General features: G+C 35.4%; 1 protein-coding gene across 2 annotated transcripts in view; it reads left to right on the forward strand.

Moving 5' to 3' along the window:
* The window catches only part of AIMP1 (aminoacyl tRNA synthetase complex interacting multifunctional protein 1), a 30987-nt gene extending 9892 nt beyond the window's left edge, over positions 1-21095 (forward strand). For both annotated transcript variants that reach the window (XM_041480002.1, XM_041480004.1), the window contains exons 2-7: positions 5619-5752; positions 6213-6326; positions 8501-8665; positions 11158-11369; positions 14628-14796; positions 20854-21095. In XM_041480002.1, the coding sequence (XP_041335936.1) occupies positions 5619-5752; positions 6213-6326; positions 8501-8665; positions 11158-11369; positions 14628-14796; positions 20854-21020 (961 nt within the window). In that variant the 3' untranslated portion in view covers positions 21021-21095. The remainder of the gene's footprint in view (positions 1-5618; positions 5753-6212; positions 6327-8500; positions 8666-11157; positions 11370-14627; positions 14797-20853) is intronic.
* Positions 21096-22717: the final 1622 nt, after the last annotated feature.

Below are 22717 nucleotides of genomic sequence, written 5' to 3' on the forward strand. Positions count from 1 at the left end.
ACTTACACACGCATTTGCTTAAGGCCTTGGATTGTATTTTTAGATGTGTGAACTTTGTGCTATTCAGGAAACATACGTTCTTCCCTTTCAGAGCTAACAGTAAACTTAATCCTGAAAGAGAGTTGGGCTGGTAGTTAAATCTTCACTGATACCTGCATGCCTCAAGTGTGCTTGAAATGGTATTTAAGTGTAAGTGCACTATGTCTTTTTTTGCTCCATTAACAAGGAAATGATGGGTTTGATAGTAATGCAATGCAGAAGTACCTAATACTTAAAATTCTTCTGTTTTCTTTCTCAGCATTATATTGGTTGTTATTGATAACTGCCTATTTGTATATGGATTTAAAAGGCACATTTTTTTGAAACTGTTTTGAACAGCTCCATATTTGACTTTTTTTTTTTTTGATTGAGAATTTTTTTTTTTTAAATTGAGGAATTATATTTTTCCACATGTAAAACTGTGGAAAACCTGCATTTCCAATAAATAAATCTGGTTGTTTTCTGTGTGTTAAGGGTGGAATCACGTGATCTTTCGGAACTTCGTTTCCTGAGAAGGGATGTATGGGTATAAAAGTCATGATTGTGTTTTACAAAATATAACAGGTATAAAGCCAGTGAAATACCCAACCTTTTGTGGTTGTAATGAGTAAAAGTGCATGAAACTTACTAAATGTACCTGATTTCCAAAATGTTTTAACAACAGAACTGTTTAACTGAAAATTTGTAACTAAGTGTTTCAGGCCATTGCTTCCCTAAGGCAAGTGGGGAACTGCTTCTGGTTTTATTTGCATTACTTAGAGTAAAGTGTGGGAGTGATCAAGTCAAAACTAAGATTTGATTTCAAAACTAATTAGTTGTAGCTCTGCTGTGTTTTGGCTTGGATTTTTTTATATAGTTTAAATTTTGGAGGTTTGAAAACTGAAAACTATCTTAAGTTTTTCTACCAAAAATGTGAAATCATCACATCAGGTATTCTAAATATTAGCAAGAGGTGCTGACAGCATCAGGCCTAGAACATTTTATCGGAAGTTAGAAGGAACCTTTAAGACAGAATTGATTTATTAAACATGGATCTCTCAGTTCTCCAAGATGAGAAAATACAGGATGAGTTACAACAGTTGCCTAGTTGCAGTGCTACTTTGGTTCAGCCAAAGAAAACATACTTCTGGTCTGCTTTCTTCTGTTTTGATCTGCTAACTGTTGTTCCTTACCTTGCAGAATAAAAAGGTGTGATGTGAGATTCTCAAATCTGGTTTACTGTATCCTCACAGTTCATAGAAGTGCAAAGCACAGGAAAGCAGAATCTGGCAAACAGCTGGCACATTCTGTTATGTTTATGGGTTTTTGTAAGATTGTGTGCCAGAAAGGACCATACTCAAAAAAGATGCTCAGATAGAAGCTTTGAACACACTTCTTGTAGAAACAGTGATTGTTGGTACTTGGACTTTTAGAGAGAGTAGCATACTTTGCTATATAAGTTGGCCACAGATTTGCAAAGGAAGAAAAAGAGTTTAATTTGAGATCTCCTTAGGATTTAGGACCAAAAGCTTAGGAAGAGGAATTAACATTAAGTACTTTTATATGGTTTAAATTACTGAACTTTAGTTAGCATTGGAGAAATTACCTTTGTGGTGTTGATAACTTTTAGAGTATACCACTGGTTCTGTTTGAACAGATCATCTCAACTGAAAAGCCAGCATGTCTTTTTGCACATCTTTATTTTTTTTGTCTAGTGAGAAAATGAAATCTTAGGTCTTGGTTGGCAGCCACTCATTAACATACCATAAACACGTGCCTCACAGAAAATGCCACCTGGGCCATTGTGTGGTTCTGTCTTACTGTGAAGGAATTAATGTGTACATGGGAGAGGAGAAGGAGGCGCTTGTGCTTAAATCTCCTGCAGTTGTAATCTTTTTGTGTTGATATTAGCACAGCATTGCAAGAAAAAGCTGAGAGCTTCAAAGTACCGAGCTTTTCAAAAATTCCAGCTGGAAAAAGGAATGCTCAGAGCTAGTTGTTTTAGGCTTTAGCGGTCAGTTGTTTTCCAGTTTCAGGTGTTGCTTTTTATTTTGCTTGTTTGTTTGTGGTTTTGTTTTGTTTTTTCTCTTTAATGGTTGCTTTTCCAGTAGTAATTGGTTCCATGTTCAGACTATGGATAGATTCCAAAAATAATTTAAATTTCGTCATTAATTTTATGGGGATTTTGGCTTTTTCTTGTTTTTAACAATACACAACATTGAAAAGTAAGGTACAACGAGATTTACATTTTTAGTGTCTTTTGTGTGTTCAGTTTTTGATTTGGATATATTCTAAAGTTGAGGCCAATGTTGATAAAGTATTTGTAAACCACATTAAAATTTGGGGATAATTTGTACTTATATGAGAAGTCTTGATTTGTTATAGAGAGTTTGCCACTGTGGGGACGCTTCCACACTACTTGTTTTTGAGCAGCAAAGTGAAATAGTGCCTGTTTTCTCCTGCCAAGGGTATTGCAGCTACTTGGAAGATGGCATCAGGCAGTGCTTTCAGTTTAAAAACAGATGGGCAGCTCTCTTAATCAGCAGGTGGAATGATGAGAAATGAAACAGCTCTCATGGGTTGATGTGCAATGTAAGGAATAACTGTACAGCTTGAGTCTTTCATTTCAAGATTGAGTTCCATTGAGGGGAGCAAGTGGGTTTTGGAGCGGTCCTGAGTGTCTTGCATGTAACACAGCGGTCCCCAGAGGTCTGAGATAAAACAGTTTCCCTTAGCTAAGCCAGCAGGTAACTTAAGGACTTTTCCAGAATGTAGATACACCATACCTGTTTTTCAAAGCAAGGGAAAGGAGCTCATTAGGCACAATTGGATGAAGTGACTTTACTTTCAGTTGCTCTTTGGGACATCTTTTCCTAAGCAGGTCAGAATATATCTGCAGTGAGCTATGACCTGGTTTTTAAGCTATATTATTTCTGGTTTTCGTTCTAATTTTTAGTTTGTGTATCACCAATAAGGGCTGGTTGTTTTAGGATTTTTTTTGTGTTAGGGTGATAAGATAGTAGAGGGCAAAGAAAATAGGGTAAAGGTTAGAAAATAAACAAAAAAGAAAAAAAGAAAATTGACTGTAACCTTTGATTGTTGCAGTTCTCTTATTTTTAATGCGTTTCGTATTCTATAATAAAGGGTGCATCTTACTTTTTTTTCATGTGCCCTTTTTGGATACAGTTTTATCACTCTGCTGTGTAGGTTCCTGTGTTTGTTCCTGCAGCAGTTCATTTCAGCCTGTTGCCTTTTTATATTAGCATCGGAAATACCTATTCCTTTGTGTTATTGTTACAATGCTAGCTTTACAGAAATTTATTTGACAAGTGGGAAAATTGCAATCATGTAACTTCATTTCCAGATCTTCAGTTCATTAGCCAACTTGGCTAAAATCTATAAAATGTACCAGTTCTATTCACTTTGAAGTTTTAGTAGCATTTTTGTTGTTGTTGGAAAAGTTTCCACTGTTACTATTGTGTTCCCCTGAGAGAATTTGTAGCTTGCAAGAAATCTTACTGGTATGCAGACTGTAATATCCCAGGCTTTGTATTATGCTGTGTTGTGCCATAATAGTTTTATGTCTGTTTCCATTTGACATCTCAATTAGGAACTTATTGGAATCACTGTTTTCCTTTTTGAAACTCTCTGTTTTCAATCTGCCCATGAAAACAAAATTATTTTCTTGTTAGTAGACATTAATTTGAATATAAAAATTAATTTAGTTGTCCTGGGGAGATTTTTCTGCTCTTTGCTCCAAGAGAGTTTCTTTCTTTTAAAAGAAAAATCTATTGTGGATGAGTGGAAGGTGTGATGGCCATAACACTCTCACATCTTTAAGTGAAACAGTGTGTGTAAAACAGACTTTGATTGTATTGCATTGCAAAGAAGGCAGGATTTTGGTTTGTGCATCACATTTGCAAGATACCCCATGCATCATCTAACTATTACATCTCTCTCTGGCTTTGTGAATTTTACTTTGGGAACTTTTAAATACACTATTTCTTTTAAATACTCTATTCCTGAATAATTGTAGTTAGTTTTCTGGGGTTTTTTTACTATTTTTTAGAAATTTAAATATATTCCTGTGGACATCTGAGTTATTTATAGCATCAGATCTAAAATGTGTGTGGATTTTCAGAGTGCAAGCAGAGGCAGTATGTTAGCCCTGGCATGAGTGTGATTGTAGCTGTTCACTTTTCAGTTATTTCTAATCTCTTTTTTCTTCAGCATGACTTTTGTTGGATATCCCAATAGGGAATATTATTTGTATGTTAAAACCAGATTTAGATCATAGTGGTACAATAGTCTTGGAATAAAATAGGAAGTTATCTGCCAATTTGATATGAGAAAAGGCATTTTTGGATTTTGATAAAGTTGAGGAGCCAATACATGTGCCTGGATTGCCATTTTCATACCAGTTCTTTCATTTGTTGCTGTTCATGGACAAATTTACAGGAATTGAATCACCTCACAGGAATAAAATCACTGTTGCTTGTAAAGATCTTTTCTTCCCACCTGTAACCAGTTTTCTTGATTTACAGAAGAGGCAATTGTTAGTACAGATTCTCTTCTCATTTAGATGATGTGTGGGAGGGAAAAAACACTGACTGCTGCAGATATGAGTGATTGTAACTGTTTCTCATCCTTCTGTTGCCACTATTTGAGCTCTTGTGTTTAGACACAAATGTTCCTGAGAAGGAAGGTAGTCCAGATTTGGATCTTTCAAAAAATAAAGGCTGTACATAAGGCATAACTACTTTCTGGAACATTAGTAAAATATTAGAAAATGGTGAATACCATAAAAGAAGGTTAGACAGTATTTATTTGTGCTCTTTGCTGGTCTTTTATGTTCCCTTCTTCTTTGTTATCTGTGTGCTGGCCCTTCCATTTCAGTGGATGCAAAATCAAACAATCAAAATTGGTGCTAAAATAATTCTATTTTATATTAGAGGTGTAAACTTCTAATAAAAGTTAGTTTTGTCTGAGAAAAGTAAAAATACTCATGAATTATGACCATTGAAAGTAAAACAATAAAGTCTTAATATATGCACAAGCACAATGTATGAAGTATTCGGTATATTCTGAACAAATTTATTGGAAAATTGGAAAAAAATTTGGAAATGTTTGTGGCATGATTCCATTTTCTTTGTCTCAATAAAATTTGATATAGACTTAATTTTTTTTTTTTTTTTTTGTTAAGCCCAGGATACAGTGTTTTCCTGTCCAATCTTTTCCCTTTTATTTCCTTCCACATTACCCTGCCGCTGCCTCCCCCCGCCGCCCCCCCCCACATGTACTCATACCTTTCTTTCTGAGAAGGTAGATTTTATTTTTTCTGTTTCATTAAGGAAGAACACATTTTCTGCTGCTGGGAAGAAAAATAGCTTTTCTTTTAAAACACTTGAAAGCAGCTGTCAAACATGAGATTCTGTTTAATGTTGCTTTTTGTTTGGACTGTGCATTAGGAGGTAGGAGTCCAGCTTTTCACTTAGCAAATTTTTTTATTCAGCAACTGATTTGAGAACTGCTTGACGTGGTAAGAGATAATAGTGTTATTGTATCAAGAAGTCATTAATTTTAGGCTGTTCTTTGTCTAGGTTTTTATCCCGTTTTTTGGTAAAGATGGCAGCCAACAATGCAGTGCTGAACAGACTGGAGCAGAAGGGTGCAGAGGCTGATCAAGTTATTGAGTACCTCAAGCAACAAGTTGCCCTGCTCAAGGAAAAAGCCAGTAAGGATTTACCTATCTTATGCTAAATCTGTTAATGAGATGGTTAGCAGTAAATGCACATAGGAAAAGATGAGAATATTTAAAGCGTGTTTCAACTTCTCCAAGATAAACCTTGCAATCATAGCCCCACTTGACTGTCATGTGGTTTGTGGGGGTTTTGTAGTTTCTCAGAGTTTTTTCTTGTGATTCTGTTTAGGGGACTGAGAAGATAGTATATTGAGAGACAGTTTGATTATATAAGTATTCTAAAAATGTCTATTTCAACAACAAAGAAAATAATTCCTAAGTATTTCTGATTATATGCTCCTGTACTACTAAACTTGAAAGTTCTCACTTTGGTGCTGTTTGGCTCACCATGTTTCACTTTTCTTTAAAAACAAACCTCTGTGTCCAAAGTGATGAATGCTAGTTACTGAAACCTGTTTCTTTTTTTTTTTTTTTTTTAATGTGTCAACCCTAGTCTTGCAAGCATCTCTCCGAGAAGAGAAGAAGCTCCGTGTAGAAAATGCTAAACTGAAGAAAGAAATTGAAGGGCTGAAACAGGAGCTGATTCAGGCTGAAATTCGAAATGGAGGTGGGGTAAAAAAGTACTATTCTCATACAACATTGATGTAGTTGGCACAAAACTATCTTAATTCTTCTTGATTTTTATTGTTCTGTATGTGACTCTATGGTATTTCTTACAAATTCTGGATTTTCCCTGATTCCATGCCTATGACAAGTTACTCGATTCCAACATTTTAATAAGCTGCAGATCTATATACTAAAGTTAATCAGACATGGAACTAGTTCTTTGTATTTTTTTGTTCAGTGCCTTGCATAATAGGCCGTGAACCTCACTGATGATAATGATTCCTTGTAATTCTGTAGAAATTGCTACATGTCTAACTCTTCTTGCTACTTTGAATATTTAATCTAGCATGACTGAAAGATCAGTATGGAAAGATCAAGCCAATGGTGCAAAGTACAGATGGTCAGGGACTTACTAGGAAAGCTGTGGTTATGTAAATTTATAAACAATGTGTTCTGAATTTATGATTCTGTGCTTTAGACCAGCCTTCCATTGGACTTGTTCTTTCTTTGCTCTCCTCTATGTAGTTCTGTTCAGCTTGTACCATCATTATATACTTCACAGTAAAAAAAAAAAAAAAAAGAGGAAAGAAAAAAACCCAAAACTGAAGTGTTTCAGATACACTGTGTTGTCTTTTAAAATTATTGCCAAAAAGTCCTCTTCTGCCCTCAAAAGTTATTACTGTTAACCCATACTATCAGAATTCTGAATTGTTTAAGATATTATCCAGTGTATCTGGATGCTGGCATTTAACTGCACGGAATGTTTAACTGGTGTAAAAGCACGTTCAGTCTTCAAAAAGATTAACATGTTGTGAATACAGAGAATTCTTTTTCTCCTTTGGACACCAATAAAGCCTTTTCATGTACCAAACCAAACCATTATTATATTTCTCTGTTATCTTTTAGTCTGCAGCAGTTCTTGACAGGTGTGGGATATTTCACAGAATCTGTTGTGCTTGAGAAAGGTCTCAAGGTATATTGGTCCAAGATGGCAAAGGAAATACTTGATGTGCATCTTCCTTTACTTAGCTAGTTCATCTAAGTGGTAGTAGGACTAAATTCAGATCTTTTCTTTTGAAGGAAATAGATGTTTGTTAGATCTGAAGGGACTAAGTAGTTGGGCACAGAAATTAGATGGACATGGAAGATCAAAAATATCACAAGATGTTTTTTTCAAAAACCTGAGAAACAAAGACTTACCCCAACTAGCAAGCAACTGGTTGTTGGTACAACAAATTTCATGTTCAAATTGTTTTAGAAAGCTGTTTACAAGAATATAATTTGTGCAAATCGCTTCTGTGTTGTAGAGTACAGGCATCAACTAACAAGGTGCAGTTCTTCAGGAAAGTTAGTAAATATCTGAAATGAAAAACAAAACATGTATTCAGAATGGAGAATTCCATCGTGGTGATACCAGAAGGATGTATCAGTTGTTAATGATAAAACATTGAAAGGATTGAAAGGAACTTCAAAAGATCCTCTCATCTATCCTTGCTTGGGAAAGGGAGCCTTGATGGTACTGCCTAGTGCACTGATGGTGCTTACCCTGTACAATTATTGGGTTAAAAGCCTTGATGAGAATGTAGAAGAGAGGTGCTTCTTACACTTCTGTCTGGTGAGATTGATAGTGCAATGTCCAGAATGTATCATCAGTTTAAAAAGAGCTGTTGAGGGTAATGTGGAGAACTTAGGGAAAAGAGAAATCAGCAGATCACGTTAGGGCTGCAGGTAATTTTGTTTTATTCAGGCTCAGTTTCTGAAGTTAATCGTAAGAGTTGATGGGTGATCTGAATACGCTATAAAAATGGTTTTGCACATACAAGAACTAGTAGCTATAAACTGAAACTAAACAAATGGGAAATAGGGAATTGGTAGAAAAAATAACTAGGTGTTGAAATCAACTATAAAAGGAGATGTTGTTTGCTTATATATTTTCTTGTATTTAGGACTTCTACGCATTTAAAAATGTGTAATCAAGCACTTTGTTTTAATTGATCATAATAATCATATATATATTAAGTTCTGAAGTGTGTTTTGTAATGTAGTTCACTACTCAGCAGTTGTGGTTTAATATATTAAGCAAAATTTTCAGTTCTCTGCTTTTTCATCTATGTTGTACACTTAAAAGTGTCAAAGTTCTGGTAGTGCCCCTAACTTTTGTGGTTTTGATTTTAGTAAAGCAGGTTGCAGTTCCTCCTGGTACAACCCTTTCTGCAGCTTCGTTTTCAGAGGGTGTTCCAAAACCTATGGCTGTTACAGCTTCAGCTTCTCCTGGTTCCAAAGATCAAATTAAAGGTGAAGATGAAGAAAAGAAAAAGAAGGAAAAAGTAGAAAAAAAAGGTACTTCACTTTTCTTATCTCTGATAGACAGTTGAGGTATCTAATTTATGCAAGTGCTTTTGCATGATTTTGAGCACAAAATAAAAGTTTTCATACAGCTACAGGAGGAAGAGTCATGTGCTAGCTCTTAAATCTTGCAAATACTTGAAGTTAATGAAGGCTGTCAAGTAAGCTACAGATTCTTCCTTGCGTGGGATACATGCCAAATTCTGTTTAATGTGACTGCACTTCCTCATTTAAAAAACCACCACCAACAAAAAACAAGGCATGTCTGTTGGACACCTGTACTTTTGTGCAAGTAATCTTGTAACTTAAACCTATCTTTTGCAGTCATTTTCTTATGCAGATTATGATTAATTTGCTATGATTAGATCTGTACAGGTTTTCAGAGTTTGGATATTATGATAGTGCACTCTCTCTTTTCTGTTGAGCTGTACAGTGACTTTTCAGCTGTTTTGTATTTTTTAATGTATTTCTGCCTTTGACAATTAATATTCCACAGAGCTGTAAATACAAAAGCAGAGGCCACATGTCATAGCAGGTAATTAAATTTTTCCCTCAAGTATTCAGCGCCTACAGAGCACGTATTCAGTTGGTAAAGAAAAATAAAACTTTCTATATATGATGAGGGGAAGTACAATACAAGTAGCCTAAATTCAGTCAGACAAATGCAGATCACAGAATATTCTGAGTTGAAAGGAACCCACAAGGATCATCAAGTCCAGCTCTTAAGGGAATGGCCCATACAGGGTTGAACTCTCAAATTTGGTGTTACTAGCACCATACTCTGGCCGACTGAGCTCATCTCATATGGAAAGCAGTTTTAGACTTTTGCCTTATACTGAAATATAGCACAGACATTAAATAGTAGTCCTGCACAGGCTATTTCTGTGGAGTTCAGCATCTGTTGAAGGTATTGCATTTAACAGTTGGAAGTAACCAATACGTAAAATTTGTTTTTAAGTCTAGAAATTGATGAAATGATGGACTGTCTCAAATCCCTTTGCTTTCTGTCACCTAGGTCATCTCTTTCCTCTCTGGTTATTTTCATATTCTTTGTTCTACTTCTTGCAAAACTTACCTGTATGATTTCTCTGTATATTGATTCTGGACTGACTCTAGACACTGGCCAGAGGAGTGCATGTGTCTCCTTAGCCTGTGGAAATGGAGATTTTCTATGTATCTGTATGTGTACACACCATGTACACAGCTGCTGTGTTCTCATTTGAGAAAAGACTTAATTTCTCTTGTAGAGGAATATCATGGAGAACAGTGTGGAATTATGCCAAGCATAAATTCAGCAGGTCTTTCAAATGATCTTAGATATTATATGTTAGCTATTTTGATTGGGATTTTTTTCCAGTTTCTCTTATATTATTGTATATATGACTGATTTTATTAATCAGATTGTCAATTACATGAAAAAACCCAAGTCATAATCACTAGAGCTTTTCATTCATCATAAATGAATAAATATTTTTGAAGTGCTGTTGTTTATATTAAAAAGATATTGCCTTTCTGTTATTGAATATATTATTTAATTTCATGCCTGTACTAGAACAATGATGAATGAAGTCAAATTGCATGTTGTGTCCACTTTTCCTTTTTTGGCTTCCTTAAGTAGAGAGTTTAGTTTACATTAATGTGTAAGTTATCTTGGACGAAAGAATAACAGAATATGCTTATTTAAAGTAAGCACATCTTAGACTTTTTTTAATCTCCCAGAGATTATAGCTGTTAAGCAAGTCTTAAACATCTCCTAAACAGCACAGTCTTATCTATAAACTGGATATAAGTTGTTCATCTTGAAAGGAATATTGCATATTTTATGATTCCTTGATTTATATAAGCAGCTGAGTCTGGGGAGTGTTGCTTCACTCTTGTTTTATACTACACAGTCTGTGTGTGTAATGATCATGGGGTAAAGACACCACACCAGGGGAATCTCATAAGCCATGAGCATTTTCATGCACTCTTGTGTTTGGGAAGTGCAGAATGTTGGCTGTCATCTTGAAGGGTTGCATTGCAGCTGTGACAGTGCAGCTGCAGTGAGTTCACAGCTCCTGGCTGTGTACCATGCTGATAAGCACTCATAACCTGATGGACTGTGATTCCCTAGTTTCCTTTTGCTAGTGAAACACCATGGTAAGGCTTATTGGTAATTGCTAATTATTTGGATGGGATGATCAGGTAATTAATGTGGCCTTTGTCAGGGCGTGTGTGTCACACATGTTAGCAGCACTTAAATTCAGGATGACTTTGCAAACAGGAGGTGGTAATTAGTTGAGGTAATGATGTGAATTGAAGTGTGTATAACAATTCACCACTGGAAACTGGTAACAGAGGTGCTAACTCTTTACTCTTCTTTTGTATTTTGCACAGAATTTATGCTTATTTCTAGGACTGTAGCTTACTTTTCCCTTGCAGTAGTCATATACGTTAGTTGTGCTTTTTTTAATGTTTATTTCATGGAACAAAATGTTCTCTAATAGGTGAAAAGAAGGAGAAGAAACAGCAACCAGCTGCTGGAAGTAGCGATGCAAAACCTGTAGATGTTTCTCGTCTGGATCTTCGTGTTGGCTGCATTATTACTGCTGAAAAGCATCCAGATGCAGACACTCTGTATGTTGAACAAGTGGATGTTGGTGAAGCAAGCCCAAGGACTGTTGTCAGCGGTTTAGTGAAACATGTTCCTCTGGATAAGGTATTGACAAAATTATTCACTGATAGCTTTTCCTTTCCTAAAGTATCTTAAGGCATTCATCTGTTTATAGGATATGTTTTTATTCTGCTAAAAGAGTTGTACAGTCATGAAAACAAAAATAAAATGCAGATGGAAGTAATACTTAACAGCATTTGCCAGAAACCAGAGAAGTGCCCTTACCCAAATCAGTTTCTGACTGCAGTGCTTCTATCCTGGGATCGTATTCCAATTCCTCTGCCATCAGTGCACACTGGACTGCTAAACTAAACAGATGTTACTCTTCCTCTAGGTTTCCTACTATGTAGTAGAGAAGTTATAGTAACCTTTTTGGTATGATCCAAACTTTTGAAACCTTTACCTTCCAATTCTCTTTTATAGCCTGTTGAAATATTTGGCATGAAGTAAAGCAGAGCATGTAAATTCAACTTAGCTGGCAATGAATAGCTTAAACAACAGTGGAATACAAAATGCATGCTTTTACTTCCTTGTGCAGAATAGAATCTGTGTCCATGCTTTTTTTAGTTGATACGCTTTGTTGTTTGACACAGATAGTTTATGGGTGCATTTGAACAACCTAAGACTTCAAGATTTAGTTTTCCTTTCACCTCTTCTGGAGGGTGAGAGGAGTTGACTGAAGGTTGCTCCTAAATTCAAATGCAAGCTTGGCATTTAAAACAGTGTTGTGTAGAGCAACTGCAAAATGGATCATGAAGGAATTGATCTTAGTCTCGAAAAAGCTCCATTGTCGTAAATGTCTTTTCAATCCTTATTTGCACACTGTCCCCATGGTAAGACTGCAAGCATAGGAAACAATTAAAATTGTGATTGTTTTTTTTTTTTATGCTACAGAAAGTTACTGAGCCAAAAAAACCCCACCTGAATATACTAACTATTCTGCACTGATCACCTGATGATGTCCACTTACTGAATTTGCACTGGGCAAAATCTCAACTTGCTTGCTTTAAGCAGTCTTCTTTCAAGAAAGCATGTAGAGGAAAGCATCTTAAAAGCCATTCTAAATATACTTACAAACATGAAGTGTATAGAATGAAATGGCTGCAGGAGTCTTTTCTTTTTAACCTTCTTTCTGAATGAAAAAATAATCTGAAGTACTCATTAACAGAGAGTTAGGGATCATCCTTGCATGTTCTTTGAGAGCATTTTTGTTTGCGTGTCTGTTTTCGGTTTTGGCAAGTCTCTGTTAAGACAGTAAATTTTTAGGGGCAAGCTTCCATCTTTTTATGTTTTTTGAAGTGTTCAAAAATGTGAAGGCCTGGCATGTGTCTACTGCCATATATTGAAATAAAAATATATACATCAGATCAAGGACCATAGCCATAAATTTATTCACAAAAAATTCAGCTGTTTATGATTTTGGTGTTTGATGTGGTGATTTAGCAGTGTTTGAGGCTGTAGTATTTGTATCATCTGATTTTACTTTTGGTTAGGAAACACAGTATGTATCTTCACTAACATTTCAGTATGCAGTGCAAGTTATTTATGGGTGTGAAAACTTCTGGCATGCCCACTTTATATGTGAAATGCTGTGGTTTTGTTCACGTGGTGGTGAAGCCACGTCAGAAGTTGCGCCCTCTGTTGTCATGAGCAGTTGTGTCACAAGTAACAGGGATATGGAAGGATCTTGGCATAAGGTGCACCATGCCATTACTGAGCTCTTTTAGCAGGTGGGACAACTGGGGAAATTTCTGAAATGTTAAAAGCTATTCTGCCACTGCATTTGGCTTTTTCAAGTGGATCTCTGTGTGTTCCTAGCATCAATACCTGTTTCAGGCAATTGTTCTTGAAATTCAGGCAGTTCTCCAGTGTCGCTTTTTGTCACCTTATCCTCTTTAACCTAAGAGAACCTCATGTCAGTGATCAGAAGTGAAGAAGAACAGGAATGTAGGGAATGTGTCTTAACAAGAAGAGAAAAGGCCACCATCATTCTCCAGAAACGCTATTCTACAGCCATTGTAAGAGGTTACATTACAGTTACATCTTTTGTGAGTGATATACTCTGATTTTTGCAGCAGAAACTTTTCCTTCCACTTAGATGCCTTGAAATTTTTTCTTTCTAGATCATTGTGATCTCCACCCAGTAATTAGCCTTTCATTCATTAATGGTTATCCAGTGCTAGATAATGCTACAACTTGCATTTTAGTCACTGACATGTTACAACCATTTTTTGTATTTTATGCTGCTTATTCGCATAGCAATAACTTGAGAAATTTTCAGTCAGTGGGCTGGCTTGAAACTGGTGCAAGATAACTTTTTCTTAAAACTGCTTCATTTTGGCAATTTAAATTTTTGCTTTTTAAGGTGTTGTCTTTGGAAAATATGCAGTGTTTGAAATAGTTGATCATATGAGTTTATTAATCCTGCAAGTTATGTTCAGAGTTTGTACTGTGATGCACAAAGACCAAAATCTAGAAATAATAAATACTTATATATAATGTGCATTAGTAGCATGGGAATTAAGACATCCTTACTTTGTCTCTTAAGAATGTTCAGGGCTTCATTTTTATTCCATTTGAAAGTGTGGTTTGTTTTAGAGTCCAAAGTGTAGCAGTTTTTCTGAACAAAGAGTATTTTCTCTGGTTTACTATTGTAATTATTAAAATAAAACAACAAACAGAAACGTTTTAGAGGTTTGCACTAACAAATTCAGTGTTCAGTATATGTAGCCATTTTCAGTGGTTAAAAAGCACTCAAGGCATTTGGGTTAACTTAGATAAAATTTAAGATTCAAGTGAGTTCATTATGTAGAAGACCTCTAAGCTTCCAGGATACAGTTTGAAATTTTTACCTATGGGCCTAATTTGTAGACTTGTTATTGTTATTTTTAGTACTATCATCATTCAGTTATTATTATCATTAAGTAGAGATTGTTCAGTTAATAGTGCTGTATTGAAAGTGGACTAAAGTGGTGGTCTGTAATGAATAAAGATGGAATGCGAGTGAAATGCCTCGCCTGGTTTTTAATTTTCTAAATGGAGTATTTTATATTTCCATGATAAATAATGTCACATTTCAGCATTTAATCCCTTATTCACTGGCCAGCTCTTAAGGGGCTTAAATGTTATGTTACTGCTGTTTAGCCATTAAAATTGTGATTCTGTTGCTGCGTGCTTCTCTTACGCTTCACTTGTCATGGTAAGATCTCATCACTGTAATTCTTTCATTGTAATGAATAATGGGAGTCACCAAAGCCACGTGCCATTCTAAGTACTCACATCATTCTGTTTTCCTCCCCCAAGATGCAGAATCGGATGGCAGTGCTACTCTGTAACTTGAAGCCTGCAAAGATGAGAGGAGTAGTGTCTCAAGCAATGCTGATGTGTGCCAGCTCCCCAGAAAAAGTGGAAATTCTGGCTCCTCCAGCTGGAGCGTTACCAGGGGACAGAATCACTTTTGAAGGTTTTCCTGGTAAGTAGGTGTTTGGGAAAATGATAGAAACAGGTATGCCAAGGTAACCTCAGTGTTGAAGCACATAAATCAGCTTTTTTTTAAAGCTCATTGGATTTTTTGTTGAAATTTTCTGAATTAATTCTTGTTTTTAATTTTTTTTTACTACTATGCTAATATTATGTAAAGGATTGAAAATACTTTCTCATCTGTCAAAAACTTGTAACTTGATGAAGTTGTATAGAGCTTTTAGTCTCAGTAAGTATTTTAAGTTTTGATATCTATGGATAAACATATTTGTACTTGGCAAATTACAAAAAACGTAAAGTGTCTTTCACAGTGTCTCAGTATAAGTGATGAAGTGTTAAATCCCTAATTCCATCTCCTCCCTGTAATGAAAGTATCAGAACTTTGGGTAGAATTTTTTTTTTTTCTTTTTTGAGGAAGAAGGGATGGAGGGGATAGGAGGGGCTGGAAGTTTCCTATTCATGAGAGGGGCCCATAATATTCAAAACACTGGGGGTTTTTTGTTTGTTTGTCTGGGACAAAATGTCTTTTTAGATTTCCAAAGAAAGACTTTGGACTTTTCCCCACTTAATTAAATCAATAAATCCATATTTTTTTCGGAATATAAATGATCATTTCACCAAATTAAACTTTATCAAAAGATGATTTTTCATCAGTTTTTCCATTTCTTCCATCTCTATGAAGATTATTAATTTTTGACTGCATATTGGGAACTTAGATAAAGCATCATAGATTTATCATGTTGGTTTAAAATGCCGTTTATTAGAGCCTTGTCTGAAAAGAGAGACTAGTGTAAATAATCTTGCATGGCACAGATGATGTGAATGTACCTGCAGCATGCTGTGCACTCCTTATCCATAAGGAGAATTTCTTCCCTTTCCATTGTTTGAGTTATTGCTGTATTTTGTTACTCATTATGGCTGTCAGTCATAAAGGAAGTTTTTGTGAGAACTTGGTGCTGCCCATAAGGGTGAGGACACACAGGTGGCTCAGTTGCTGGTGCCACATGGGAGCTGCCTGTAGACTGCTCTCTTACAATCAGCTGCCTAGCTTTATCCTGCACCCTAGGAATTTAGGAATTTGTGCAGCACAGCCCAAGCCAGACCTACTCAGGTCAGCTGTTAAGTGGATCACAGAGGTCTTGGTGAGCAGTGCTCTTCTGGTCAGGATCACTCCATCCCTTAAACTTGAGAGAACATGGTCCAAATCCCCAGTATTTCCCATACTGGGTGAAAGTGTATGTGTGTGCATTTATCAATGAAGCATTCATCTTCAGGAGGAATTTATAGTTCAAAAGTTGGCTTTCACGTGTGAGAAAATGATGTGACTTTTATTTTCTGCATAGAGCCATATGAACCTTTATAAACTATTGCACTTCTGACAATTTCTAGCTGTACAGCAGAGTTTTGATTTATGGACCTCTTGGCAAGCTCTATGCTTAAACATATTTGCATGAAATACCTTTCAGAAATACATATGAATGTATATATGAATATATACATATATATTTATACTTCTCAAGAGTGAAATTGTGATGCTTACAAAAAAGATATATTTTGGTTAGAATATGATAAAGGAAGCAATGCTCTATCTGTGTGTTTTAAGAAATCGAAAAATAGCTCAGCTTGCTGTGATTTAATGTTCCAATTAAAAATACTTTAAAATAATACTGTTTCAAATGGAAATCCATCTGGCAGCATTTTTTTTTCAGTTTTAGTTTACTGTATTAAAAATATATCAAGCTTACTGGTTGAGATGCAGAATTTGTTAGCTATACTGAAATCTTAAATGATTCATCAATCAATTGCATTGACTAAATTGTAGGAATGCTAACTCATGGCTTCTAGTTATTGTCACATATAGTGAGTAAAGATGGATTAAATGTTGGACCTTTGTTACCTTCAAGAATCATAGGTACCAAATACACTCACACTGCTATCTGTTGCTGTGGAAATGGATGTGCAAGAGAGCATCAAGTTGCAGAATAAAGCATAAGCCCTGGAAAATAAATTAGAAGTTCAAGCCTCAAAAACACTCTTTGCCCAGGTTGAGGGTCTTTTTGTTTGCTTTTGTCTAAGATACAGCCTTCCTCCAAACTTACATCTCAAGTATCTTCATATACCTGGCATTTGAAAATGTGACAGCTGGTAGTAGTGCTATTTTCTGTTGACTAGCATATCTGTTCTTGCTCATGACCAATGAAGTGAATTCTATAAAAATAATTGAACTATTTGACTCCAGTTGTTTGGGTTTTTACAGTGGCAAAAAGCTTTTCCTAGAGCAATCAGTTATAGAAATATTTGTTCTAAAATTATTCCCAGGTGTTACAGTATGCAGACATCGTGTTGACATTTTGACCCTTAAAAGATACAGAATAAGCTAAAGATGGTGTGTAAGTTGTTCTAGTTCTGAAGTTATGACTTGCAGCCAGTAAGACAAGATTTTGTGTGAATTACATCAGTTTCCTTCTGGGGGAGAGCCAAAGACATGGGGCTCTGATAAGTGCCAAATGAAGGTTTTTGCAAGGTGTATATATCCAGGGCTATAGATTGTAGTCTGAAATGTGGCACTGTATTCTAATGTTTCATAAAGAGCTGCTTGGAAAATTTTGTAGGTATGAGATTTAAGCTAATCATTGACTTTGAAAACTTACCTAATGCTTAATAGTACAAATTAAAGTGATCTAGCTTCTTCTTACATAAAACTTACTTAAAAGAATTCTCAGACTTGTGATTTTACTATCTTGAGGAGGAAGATGCAAAAAAACTCATTGGTAGGTGGGGACCTACAAAATCATGATGACATCTACTTCTGTAAATTTATTTGTTGGGTGCTTGTCTTTTCAATGTTGCTGTTGTAAACTAAATTAAGGGGAAACTTATTGGGAGACAGGAAAACTGTTTCTCAGTTTTTAACGGGGTTGAACCATCTTCTACTCACCTTTTTTGTGTTAAAACCTTCTGCTTCTTGGCTGCTGCTCTCTCCTCAAAGACCATCTGGCACTTGCCTGATGCTGTTACCAGGAGGATAGACTCCGTGTTGTGTCAGATGTCATTTAATTTCACTGCCTAATTGTAACCATTTATATTCTGATCAGTTTGTTGTTTTAAAAAGTAATTGTAAAGCATAAAGATTCAGTTGGAGTCCTTGAAGTTAAAATAGAAAGGACAGCTGGGTCTTATTTAAGTTTGAAGTATGAAAGTCTGTGAAGCAACAGAAGCACCAACAGCAACAATAAAGCAATTCTAAAATGCACGCAGCTGTCTATCAAGCAGCTTGGAATTGAGCTATTTTTGAGTCTTCTCACTCCATTATACAAAATATTAATGAGATAGACTAATTTTCTTTGGCCATTTTAGTCAAAGTAAACAAATGGTATCTTGTCTCAAACCAATTAAATTTGTTTTCTGTAGCTAGTGGAGTGTTTACCTAGAACTATCTTGAGTGTTATAGAGGAGTGATTTGGTCAGGAATGTTGTTGCCTGGAGTACTGTTCTGTTTTGTTTATTTAATTCATGTCTTTGCCCTCAGTGGAATTTTTAGTATTGAAGTGTTTTATACTCCAGTGCATGAGTCTTCAAGGTCTCTTGAGCCTTTTTTTGCATTAAGAACTTTATCAGAATTTTATCCATCTTCACTAGAAAAGATCTGATTTTTTAAACTGTGTAAGAATCCTTCTATCATGTGTGTGTAAATTCTATAACATCCTACACAGTAATTGCCTTAAGAGAGCAATAATACTTGAAGATTTATAGCTAACTGTGAAATCTCTTTTCTGATAGCAGTATCAGATACTTTGATGCCACAAAAATCAGGAATCAAAAATCTGTTACTTAAATTATATAATTAAATTGTCATTCAGGTCTAAGAATCACTAGCAATTTAGTGAATTACTATCTCTTTAGAAGAATAAAAAGTGGTAAAGCTGGAGCGCAGTGGTTAGCCTGTAGTTAGCAGGTTTTTTTAATCAAAGCTGGAGTGTATGGATGCTTTCCTTTAGCTGCATGGTTACAAACCACTGTGGGGTAGGTGGCATTAAGTAAAGTCACAGATCACTCTGTCCTTTTGCCCCGTGCTGTGCTGAGATACATTCTTTCAGCAGTTTTTGAACTGTTGCAAAGTGGAGAGTTTTCCTGCTTATGATGAAAATTTTTTGTAGTAAAGCTGTGAGATGGAATGATATGTTTAACAAAATTTGGGACCTCTTATTTGGCCCATTTTTGGTAAAAAGAGTGGAAAGCTGATTAAACCATTAAAAGCTTCAATTTATTTTATTTATAGAAACTCTTCTAAAGAATATTTTCTGGGAAGAAGGAATGCAGTGAGGAGAAGGCATAGGAAAATGCACAGCCTAAAGCTCTGGTAGTATTTAAAATTGGTGCCTATGCTAATCTAATATGAGCTCGCCACAGATCCCAAGGGAGCTTGACGCAGGATTCCAGAGAAACTTATTAACATCCAAAGCGTGTTTTTTATAATAAAAGTCAGAAGGTTTTCTTACTGAAAAAAAGAAATCATGTGCTTTTTATATTTGAGGAGGGGAAGGAAAATCTACAATGGATCACTTAACATTCTGTTTAATGATTTTATTAGTTTGTATGCATTCACTGTGGTCTAAATCCAGGTTTGCCTTTGTTCATGAACCTGAGCATTAAGCTGATTTATTTTTGTGAAAATGCACAATTAGCTCTAAACATTTAATAATTTTTATTTAGTAGTGCAATTATTTAAGTAATCAGGGTATTTAAATTTCTTCCTCTGTTTAATATTATATAAGTATTATATAAAGAAAATTATTAATGTTGTGACTGATTTTTCTCTGAAATACTAAATGCACTATGGTTGTGAAATAACTTGAGTGCATTATTAAATACTGCTCTGGTAAGACTAGCTTACTTCACAGAGAAATCTGGTCTAGTCTGCTTCTCTTGCATATAGAAACTACAGAATACAGACACCTAGACACTACAGAATACCCATACAGACAGAAATAGCTCAGGTTTGCAGGCATTGAGAATGTGAGTAGACTGAACTATGGAAAACGTTTAAAGAAGAGCACCAATAAGGCATAAGGCAGGCTGGAATGAGAGTAGTGGATTTAACCACTGGTTGGTCAGTCAGTCAGGACTTACCAAGCAGTGATGAATTTCAACCAACTATTAGAAAAAGATATGTTAAAATTCCTGTGTTTAGTTTAGTTTGTGTCTGTACTTTGCATTTCATGCTTATTTAAAAATATGAAAAATATCCTTCACTATGCTATATAATTTGTTGACAATATTTCAAAACATTTATAGAAAAAAGCCTACATTTTGTGGTCATTAGAGATCCTTAAATAATCAGATTTGCTAATGTAGTTAGTTGCTGTCAATACCACTAGGGTGTAGGTATCTTATAATGATACATCCATGAGAAGAGGAGACTGAGGCTTATGAAGACTGAGGCCATAATTGCTGAAACTCTAGCTAATTTCTACTGCTTCTGTTGTTTTGGGTGCCAGAGCTTGTTATCAAACAATACAAAGCATAGCAGAGCAGTGTGTAACTCAGGGCTACAATTATATGTCAGTATTCTACCTCTGGACTATTCTTGTCTAAGTTCAGTATTCCACAATTGTAATAGCATCTGCTAAGTGCATTTAATTTCTTATAAAAACATCATTCATTTCTGAAGTTAAGATGCTGACAAACCTGTCTGGGTGAGCGAGCAGTGTACTTCTGTGGTCCACATGTATCTAATTCTTGGGAATTCTTTTGGTCTGCAGTATAAAATAACAGCAATGGTTTAATTTCTTCCTTTTGACAGTGCTTGTTGTCTGATACAACTTTTTTACCTTGAAAGATCCTCTTTTTCAGAGAGGTTTTGGAGACATTTCCTAGACAATTCCTAATTCCAACTAAAGTTTTCGTTTTGAGAATCAAAAGGAATGTTAGGGTTTTTATCCCTTAAAAGTGTGTGCAGTGATGCTATGTGGGTTGTCGTAGATGTGTAAGTACATAGAGCTCTTACTCTGAGTTGTGTGCTATGAGGTTATTCTTTGTTTTGAAACAGGAGATCCTGAGAAGGAACTTAATCCAAAGAAGAAGATTTGGGAGCAAATCCAACCTGATCTTCATACCAATGACCAGTGTATTGCTACATACAAAGGAGTTCCATTTGAAGTGAAAGGGAAAGGAGTGTGCAGGGCAGAGACCATGGCAAACAGCGGAATTAAATAAATAAATGGTTATTAGAAACTTTTACAGATGTTGAAATGGAAAGTGATGCAAGCACAATAAAGAACATGAAATGCATGGCTAAGACCTGTTTTGTTTGACTTCTTTTCCATAATACGTTACATCTCCAACATTTTGACAATTTGCTCATTCACTAGGCTTGTTGTCCTTGAGGTTGTGTGCTGTCAGCAGTTATTAACCACTCAGTGCTCATGACTTAATTGCCAAGGCTTGTTCGTGGTGGGACCACAGGCAGGCAAGTAAACTTTCTGGACAACTTGAAGGTGTAGAGCTTCTATTTACCAAAAACTTAAGGAAATAAGGAAAATATTCTGCTGTGTTCCTTGTGTCCTAATTGCAGAACTAGCAGCTGGTTAGTGAAGAGCACAGTTGTCTTTATTCTTCTAGTCACTTCGTAATAGTTTTTCTCCTCTTCTTCCAAGCAGTTTTCAGAAGTATTGTAAGCCTCTGCACCTTTGTTCTTGCCTGTGTTCTCTCTGTAGTCTGCAGTCAGTTGTAACTGGAAGATTAAACTGGTGGTTTATGCCCTAGGATGTACAAGTGGACACACTTTCGTGTCCCCAGAACTAAACTGTTATAATTTCATTAAGATCAAAGCTGCCACTTTGCTGGAATAGTCCTTTATCTAGTCCACCTAAGTATATCCTTCCAAACCGATAGGTAGGACTAAGAAATAATTAATAACAGATCCCTGGAACTAATAAAAAATGAAAAAAAGCCCTCAAACCCCAAAAACCAGCCTGCAAGAAAACCCAAGAAGGCAACCAAACCAAAAACATTCAGTTTCCAGTGCTCAAACAGGTATAAAATTAATTGATGTTTTGGTTTTGTTTTAATGTGCTTTTATGCAATGATGTTTTATACAAAGAAATGCTTTGGTTTTAACAGAAATAGCTTCTTCAATTTTTAGAGTTAGTATTCTTTCATAGTAATGTTGTACAAATAGTCATGTTGCTAGGCTGTTAGCCTCAAATTAATTCTTTTAATTCCTTACTTGCAGTAATATGAAAATAAATATTTTGGATCCATTCACAATAACTCTTTTGATTAGCTATATAGAGATACTTCAGATATTTTTGCATATAATATTAAATTAAACTCTTGCTGTATAACCCTTGAAACAGTAAATACTATTTTAAATACTGAAATTAAAAACAAACTTGAGCCTTTCTAAATTTTGCAGGCTTTGAACTTCATCCAAGAAGTGGAGAGAAAACAAAATGACAGTGATATAAAATTAAAAGGAACATGCATAAAGAGGAGATGAACAGATTTTCTTTTTGAATGAGTTTTGTTTGTGCCTGTAAACTGTTAGTTTTTCATGCATCTGGCAATAAGTAATAGTTATTAGTTCTTTTAAATGTGCTGAATAGCATTAAGCACATGGAAGCCATTTTATCTGCCTTGTAAACTGTATATCCTATAATGTCTTATTAAATAAAATCATTGTAGTTCAAGAACTCAGTTATAACTAATCTTGAATCATGGTAGGAATACTTTTACAACAGATAAATCTTAGTTTTTAGTACCAGAAATCTCTTTTTAGAAATGGAAATTCAGAGGAACTTCTGAAGGCTTGAAGAATTGAGCAAAGAGGCCCCCTGAGTCTGAACTCATGCATTTTTTACTTCCTTTTTTTATTTTTTTTTTCTTTTAAAATTTTATTTTATTCTTCCAGA

Source organism: Pyrgilauda ruficollis, unplaced genomic scaffold (genome assembly GCF_017590135.1).
Source record: "Pyrgilauda ruficollis isolate IOZ18807 unplaced genomic scaffold, ASM1759013v1 scaffold5, whole genome shotgun sequence".
Classification (NCBI taxonomy): Eukaryota; Metazoa; Chordata; class Aves; order Passeriformes; family Passeridae; genus Pyrgilauda; species Pyrgilauda ruficollis.